Genomic DNA, 8,198 nt, shown 5'->3' on the forward strand with positions numbered 1-8,198 from the left:
AGAATGCCCCGTGAGCTTGCGCACAGGCTAACTAACTGGAGGGGGCATTTTCTCAACTGAGGTTCCCTCTTCCCAAATGAGTCTAGGCTGTGTCAAGTTGGTGTAAAAACTGGCCAGCACGAGGTCCATGAAGTGTTTATTTAACTGCACACTGGAGTCTGTTTTCACTCTTTTCTGGGATTTCCTGGAGCCTGGTAGACTCTTATACACCATTCACATAGGCATACACAAAAATATACCGTCTATAAATAGCCATCTGCCTTTTCAGTGAAATTAAAGATGGGCAGAGTGAGATTTTCTGAGAGTAATTACAGGCTCAAACCTCCGGCTCTTACATTACGATCGTCCTACCAAGAGAATTTCCAATATCACTATTTTAAGTACATTTAAAAATTAATACTAACCTGTCTGGGAAAACCAAAAAAAAATTAATACTAAGATGTTAACAGGGCACTTCCCTCCCACGCCCCCACTTACCAAGATTAGGTGTTGCATGCATTGCTGTGTTCTGTTTTATAAAGTGCAGAAAAGTTTTTGGTGTTTTTGTTCCTTATCTGGGAATTAGCACCTATCTACAGCCAATGTTTGTCTTCAGCTCTACACAGGCCCTTCTGCAAACGCTTCTCCCTCACAAAGCTTCTGCTCAAATGCAACTTTTTAGGAAAACCCATGAGGTTTCTAAAATTCTTAGGTAAGGTTTGAACTCACAGGGCATCCTCATGCAAAGGGAATTAAAGTTGGATTTTCCTGCTAAGCAAGAGTGGGTTTGTGATTGCTCCACACGCGGCTCCTGTTCCCTCATTAGAGACCAAGCCGCTTCGATCATTGGGAGCTCGGAAAGATAAGGCAGGGGTATGTTCTCAGGAGCAGCTACAAGGCTTCCCTTGGAAGGGTCTAAGTGCCTTGTCAGAAAATGAGAATGGGAAAAGGAAAGGAAGGAGGAGGAGAACTAGAACAAGCAAGCAGAAAAACTCCTTCCATTTGGTCTGCAAGCAAACATTCTTAACAGGCAGTTTTGACTGCCATTGTGAAACGCATGGCTTACCTAAAAGTTGTCATTTTATGACTGAGAACTTGATAAAGCTTAAGAGATCCAAAGTCCCTAAATTTTCTCCCCTTTGCTGCTCAGATCTTTACCGGGTGGAATGACTTCACACCCACTGGGATGTCCAGAATGCGGGAGACTCGTAAAAAACAAAACAACAACAAAAAAAACCCAAGCTGCTTTTGAGCCGGTGTCTAGCTAGCCATCCTCCTCCTGGAGAGAGCTGTCATTAGTTTTCATTCTTTCCAGTTTGTAGAACACACCCACCTGTGTGAGCCTGTTAATTAGAACGAAAACAGAACTGTTTCTGTTATGCTTTAGAACGACAGAAACTTTCAGCCAGTTGTGGGACGGGAGAAGCAGCGGCGCACCGCCTACTTTGGGTATCATCTGGGTATTGGCACCTGAATTCAACAAGAAGCAAGTGAAAAAACTATCAAAGCTTGGAACTGGGAGCATGAGGCTGCCTTGACCATTTCCCGGAGGGGCTCCCCAGCCTTATCCCTTTCCTAAATTGGCCTCTTCAAGAGCAAGTAAGGCCGTGTGGCTTCTGAGGCCACCTCAGGGTCAGGCAGGAGTCTATTCCAAGGAGCTGCTGAGTCACTGCCCCCCCCCCCCAGCTCCCAGCCTGTTTTAGTTTACCTAGAAGGCAGAGGGAAGCCTCCAGCTGGGCATGCAACAAAGGTGACCTCTGCTCTTATCTGGAAGCGTCTACGAACTTTCCCTACCACCTGAATTCGAGGCATTTAAATATTAATAACTTAGATAAGGCCTACTAGGGGACACACACGATTCCCAAGGAGTCAGGGAGTGGCTCAACGGAAAAGTAGAAATACCCAAAATACCTTCTAGTCCCCTTTCGAGCATGGGTTTAGAGTCGTAAGGTTAATAAATTACAGATCAGCGAGACGTGTTCCCTGAACCTCTCTAGTAGGTCCTAAAAGCTTCCCTGAAAAGGTTAGAGCAGCAAGCAGTTCTCAACCTCCCTACAGCTGGGACTCCTTTAGTACAGTTCCTCATGGAGTGGTGACCCCAAGCATACAATTATTTCATTGCTACTTTGTAACTGCAATTTTGTTACTGTTACAAATCGTCATGTGAATATCTGATATGCAGAATATCTGATATGTGACCCCAAAGGGGCCAGACCGAGACAGATGTTGAGAAACACTGGCTTGGAGGTAATGTGAAGAAGGCCTGTTCAGGAGACAGAAAATAACAAAGCAAAACCACAGGTCAGACAAAGCTTTCAGGACCCTAAGCCACCATCCTCCTCTATGGGGGACACACCCACGGCACACCTTTCCACAATAAAGTTTTGTTCCTAGGTTTGCTATCTCAGGAAGAGTAAAGAAACACTCGCTTCATATTTTTTAAAAAATTTATTTGTGATCTGTACATGTCATAAAGTGGGACTTCATAGTAGATCTTTAAAGGCAAAAAACAAAACAGAACAAAAATCCAAAGTAAAAATGTATAAATACAATATATATTTCTTACAAAAATGGGAGATTTACAAAATATACATACTGCACTGTCTCTATTTTACAAATTTCACATGCGCTTGAGAGATAAACACAAGAGGCCAAACCTGTGTCATAGCCGTTAAAAAAAAAATCTGACAGGTGAGATCATATTCTGAGTTTCAGAAATACAAGATCACTTTAATGTAAAAGCAGCTCCATTGCACTGAACGTGACAGATAGAAAGTAATTTGTACTCCTGACAGTACCCTCCTGATTGGCATTTAACAACCGCTCTAAGAAAATGAGAGGCTTTGAAGACTGGAGGACAGTCAGTGTCAAAGGTGGAGCGGAAGGTTAGCTCCCATGATGCTGTTAGCTTTACACCATTATGCCAAAGAACCAGACTTCTATCACAGGGGGGAAAAAGTATATAATTTAAGATTAACAAATTTAAGTCTTCTAGCATATTTCAAAGAACCCCAGAATCGCTTTGAAGTTTACCTTCCTCTAATGGCTTTCTGAACCCTCTTCCTTGGCTGGCATCCTCGCATATTCGCCTCTTTGGGTCCACAACCAGAGGAAGGGTCCGCACCTGGTTCTCATACACAGATTGAAGGAACTAAGGGACGTGGGCAGAACGTTTTCAACCCTTTAAATGAATTTGTCCCTTTGTTTTGATTCTGTGAGCATTGTGCCTCTTCTTTCATCTTGAAGACTACAAATTGGATGGTGGGGGGAGCCAGGTGTGGCGCTCCACAATGTGAATCCCTGCACTCGGGAGGCAGAGGCAGGGGCATCTCAGAGTTGGAGGCCAAGCTGGTCTACAGAGTGAGTTCCAGGACAGGGAAGGATACACAGAGAAACCCTGTCTAGAAAAACCAAAACAAACAAACAAACAAAAAAAATCATCAAAATAAAAACCCTCAAAAAACAAAAGAAGAAACAAAACCCCAAAGAAATCCCAAACAAACACACAACACACACACACACACACACACACACACACACACACACACATTGGACGGAAGGAGGTGGGGACAAAAAAAAAAATACCGAACAAACAAACAAAATTTAGGCTAATGGGGTGTGCGGAATGGAGGGAGATTTCATTAAGCTGTTTACCAGAGCCTGTTAGATCACGTGTTCTGAATTAAATCTGTTTAAAACAAATAACAAAACTTCTTGCATCTCCTTTCTCCAAGTCAGAACCTTCAGCTGAATGGGTACGACAGCACACTGTCTGTGTGTTCTGAATTAAATCTGTTTAAAACAAATAACAAAACTTCTTGCATCTCCTTTATCCAAGTCAGAACCTTCAGCTGAATGGGTACGACAGCACACTGTCTTTAGCTTTTCCTTAAAAAGGAATGTTTATCTCAACCAAATTAACCACCGAAGGGAAAGCTCAGATTTCTGCTGCTTTGCCTATAAAAGCCGCTGCCTTCATAGCTAAGCTTTCCTCGGGGAGACACTTTTGTTTTCCCCTTTGTCTCTTACAACAAAGACAAGGAGGGAAATGCATTCCTATTTTGAAAAGCAACAAGTCATCACTTCTTTTTCAGGGCATGAAACCAAATAAAACATTCTTTTTCTGTCTGCCTCCCGCCTTCCCAAGAAAATGAAGAAAGTAGCAGAACCAGACTACCACTCGGGTCTCCTCTCGGAAATTTTTCCGTCTTTTTTTGCATCTTCGCATTAGGATTCTAGCAGGCAGGCCTCCCCGGCCTTCCAAAGGCTTATTTTACTAGACTTGAAAGGAGAAGGGGAGGAAAAACAGGCAGGAGGGGGTCCGGGAGGGAGGATTGTAATGTCTGACCCTGGAAATTAACCCATCTGGGCTCCAGTTTGGCCCCAGTGAAAAGAGATTATGGTTTGACCACCGCTTGACAAGGGCACCACAGGGGGGCCCCCATCTTCCCAACAAAGCCAGGCTGCAGACAGCGCTATCTCCCCCCCACCTCCCCCGGCCTCACTGGAGTGAGGACAGCCACTTGCCTTGCAGCAGGGATTGGACTCAACCCTGGCTCAGCTCTGGTGCCCGGAGGAACTAACCAGTCTCGGCTCTCAACCTTTCCCTAGCGGCCCTCCAGGCCCATATCTTTCACAGTTAGCATCAGTTAGCATCCTGCAAGCCTTAGCCAGCAGTCTTTCCAGCCACACCGCCTTTTGACTTTTCACTCAGGCCTTTCGAAATCACCTCTCACCCCAAATCTCTTCTCACCTCCAAATAACTTCTCACTTCCACGTTAAAGCTAAGTGGGGGAGGGGGTAGCCTACAGAAACAAGTCCCCACCCAGCAGTTCTTTCCCTACCAAGCCTCCTCGCCTACGGGGAGGTAGAAGTGGCAAGGGTGGGAAAAAGACCGGGTCTCATACCGCAGTCTCCCCCTTGCTGCTGTGGCTGAGTCTGTGGTAGAAGCGACGCCATGACTGCAGGGTCTTTCCCGACCAGATCCAGAAGCCGGTAGTGATGCCCACGATCATGGTCATCAGATACTTGATCATGAAGACTGTGAAGTCGGGGCTCATGGGCGGGAAGTGGCCTGGGGGGCAGGGCACGGCATAGCTCTTGCAGGTCTGCAGGAGCCAGGTGCGCTCCCAGTGCTCACGGAAGGCCTGCTCGTAGAAGTAGCAGGCCAACACGATGGTGGCCGGCACCGTGTAGAGCACGCTGAAGACGCCGATGCGTACCATCAGCTTCTCCAGCTTCTCCGTCTTGGTGCCGTCGTGCTTCATGATGGTGCGGATGCGGAAGAGAGACACAAAGCCGGCCAGCAGGAAGGACGTCCCGATGAAGAGGTAGACGAAGAGGGGCGCCAGCACGAAGCCCCGCAGCGCATCCACACTAGACAGGCCCACGTAGCACACTCCACTGAGTAGGTCCCCGTCCACCTGGCCCATGGCCAAGATGGTGATGGTCTTGACCGCCGGCACAGCCCACGCGGCCAGATGAAAGTACTGCGAGTTGGCCTCGATGGCCTCGTGGCCCCACTTCATGCCAGCTGCCAGGAACCAAGTGAGGGACAGAATGACCCACCAGATGGAGCTGGCCATGCCGAAGAAGTAAAGCACCATGAAGAGGATGGTGCAGCCCTCCTTCTTGGTGCCCTGCGCCACCGTGCGGTAGCCATCGTCCGAAAAGCGCTCCACGCACACGGCGCGGTCTTCTAGCAGGAAGCCCGCCACGTGCGCCACAGCCACCATGAAGTAGCAGCCCGACAGGAAGATGATGGGTCGCTCTGGGTAGCTGAAACGCCGCATGTCCACTAGGTAGGTGAGCACCGTAAAGAGCGTCGAGGCGCAGCACAGCACTGACCACACACCCACCCAGAGGCGGGCGAAACGCCTCTCCTCCTCTTTAAAGTACATGAGGCCGTTAGCACGACCCGGCTCACACGGGGCACCGCAGTCGCGCTCACCTAGGAAGCGGTAGCCCAGGTAGGGGGGCACTTTGAGCTGGCGCGGGCAGGAGAAGGGGAAAGACCACCGGCCTCTGCCATCCGAGGGGGATATCGCAGTGAAAGGCGGATCGGGCAGGTAGGGAGCAGTAGGGTAGGCGGTGGGACTGCCGCCTGCGCCCCCGGAGCCGTCGGATGTGTTCTGGCCCACGCAGATCTCGCCGGCGCCGTGTACCGGGAAGTTCTCGCAGCGCAGTCGCTCAGGCCACTGGAAGCCGAACTTGTTCATCAGAGCCTCACAGCCTTGGCGGGCGCGCTCGCACAGGGAGCGGCACGGAGGAATGGCTTGGTCGAGTACGGTGCACACGGGCGCATACATGGAGCATAGAAAGAAGCGCAGCTCGGGAGAACACTGCACCTTCACCAGCGGGTAGAACTGGTGCACCTCGAGGCCCGCGTCCTCTTGGTTTGTGTGGCCCAGCAGGTTGGGCAGGATGGTCTGGTTGTAGGCGATATCCGTGCACAACGGGATGGAGATGGGCTGGCAGAAGCCGTGATCCGGTACCGAGATGCCCTTCTCGCCGTGGTAGGGCTGAGCCCGGCTGCCCGTGGGCAGCGCGCCCAGAAGCGCCAGCACCAGGGCGCACAGGCCCAGAGGCGAGTGCGACGCCACAGTGCCGGGGCCCCGCATCGCGGGCCGAGAGTGCAGTGGCGTTCTCAGCTGGAGGAAAAAGACGAGGAGCTGGGGAGCGGCTAGGATGCAGGGAGGCGCCGCCGCGCCCGGCGCATGAGAGTCCTCCCGGCGCCGGGGCCGGGCCGTGGGCGGCGCGGAGCCCAGGGCGCTAGGGTGCTTGCACGGCGGGGGCGAGGCCGCCAGCCGAGGGGGCGCCTCAGCCGCCTCCGCGTGGCACTCACGCGGCCGCCGGGGGCTCAGACTCATGGGTCTGGGATGGGGGATCGGGGGAGGGGGTGTCGCCTTACCCTCCCCGCCGAGACGTAACGGTGCGGCTTTCTCTTCGGCGACGGACTACAAGCGTCTCCGGTTACCTTCCAAAGTTTGCCCAAGTCTCTCGAGCCCAGGGTGCAAGGCGATGCCCACGTCCCCCCACACCGAGTCGGGCCTCCGCCAGGCCAGAGCCCGGTGTCCCCCGCCTGTTCGCCCGGGCCGCCGCCGAGGCGGTGCAGCTCCGCCTTCTCGCCTCGAGGCCCCACGAGCCGCCGCCGCCTCCTCCTCCGAACCTGGAGCCTCTTTCAGCCCCGGGAAGGTCGGCCCCAAGTTACAGTCAAACGTCTGTTTCTCAGTTTGAGTCCGATCCGTGCTCAGAAGCTCAGAGCTGGGCGAGTTCTTTTTGGAAACCCGATTGCGCGGAATCCGAAGCGCCAAGGCTCCTGCACCCGCGGCCTGCCCCGCGCAGTCCCGGCCCGCGAGTCCCCGCGTCTGCCGCCGCCCGCCGGGGTAGGAGCGCAGAGTATCGCCTGGGAGTCGCGCTGGTGGCAAGAAGAAGCGTCGGGCTCGCAGGGCTTCGGGCCGCCCCGCCTCCTCCCCTCCCCCTCATTCACAAACCACTCCGGGGGCGGGCCCCGAGCCCTCCGGAGGCCCAATAGCGTTCTTTGTTTTCTCTGTAGCCGCCTTCCGATTGGGTAGAAGTCGGAAGGGGCGGCCGAGAGAACGAGAAAGGCGGTGCCTGCAGCGCTCTGGGCGGATTCCTGAGGGGAGGGGCGGGGGACCGGGAGAGAAAAGTTAGGAAAAAACTTTTACCCAGAATTTGCTCAGGGGAGAAGAACGCACCAGAAAGGGAATTTGCTTGAAAGATTGGCTCCTCTTCCGGTACCCTAAAACACACATTCCTGAGCAGAAGACCGCTTTCGCCAAAGGCTTCGGCCAAAAGCTGAGAATAGCGCAGCGCTTGGGAGGAGAGACGTGATCAGGAGTCACGTTAGCCTTGGCTGGCTGGCTGGCTTGGGCGGGAGGCTTTTGGTTAGCATCAGTGTGGGTCGAGAAGGGGGTGCGACTGACGACCGCTTTTTTTTTTCTCCTCACACCCCAGCCGACCACGTGAAGCCACAATCTCCCGTCCCTCCCCCAGACACAAAGAGGGGGGCCGCCTGGAAGGAGAAACCCGAGTCGGCCGAGGTGGGGACTTGGCGGCGGGAGGAAGTGCAGACCCTTGGAGGATAGGGCCTAGAGTTGGGGGTGCGCGGGGCTCAAGAGCCAGCCCCCCACCCACCCGCGTGCTCACGGCCGGGAGCCTTGGAAGCCCGAGGGGTTCCAGTGGGTTTGGAGAACACT

General features: G+C 52.8%; 1 protein-coding gene across 1 annotated transcript; it reads right to left on the bottom strand.

The window, feature by feature from the left end:
- Positions 1 to 2,412: 2,412 nt before the first annotated feature.
- On the bottom strand, positions 2,413 to 7,389 carry Fzd7 (frizzled class receptor 7). Its single transcript, XM_050159271.1, has 2 exons — positions 3,825 to 7,389; positions 2,413 to 3,720 (listed from the first exon to the last, which is right to left on the bottom strand). Exon 1 carries the CDS (start codon positions 6,846 to 6,848, stop codon positions 4,881 to 4,883), a length of 1,968 nt encoding a protein of 655 aa, XP_050015228.1. The 5' UTR covers positions 6,849 to 7,389; the 3' UTR covers positions 2,413 to 3,720; positions 3,825 to 4,880.
- Between the last annotated feature and the right edge of the window lie 809 nt (positions 7,390 to 8,198).

The sequence above is a fragment of the Alexandromys fortis genome, unplaced genomic scaffold (genome assembly GCF_014885135.2).
Source record: "Alexandromys fortis isolate MF-2015 unplaced genomic scaffold, M_Fortis_MF-2015_v1.1 scaffold_65, whole genome shotgun sequence".
NCBI lineage: Eukaryota > Metazoa > Chordata > Mammalia > Rodentia > Cricetidae > Alexandromys > Alexandromys fortis.

What these genes read in the sequence shown, in the direction of transcription:
- Fzd7 (XM_050159271.1), bottom strand. Translation starts at nt 6,848, where the DNA reads ATGAGTCTGAGCCCCCGGCGGCCGCGTGAGTGCCACGCGGAGGCGGCT.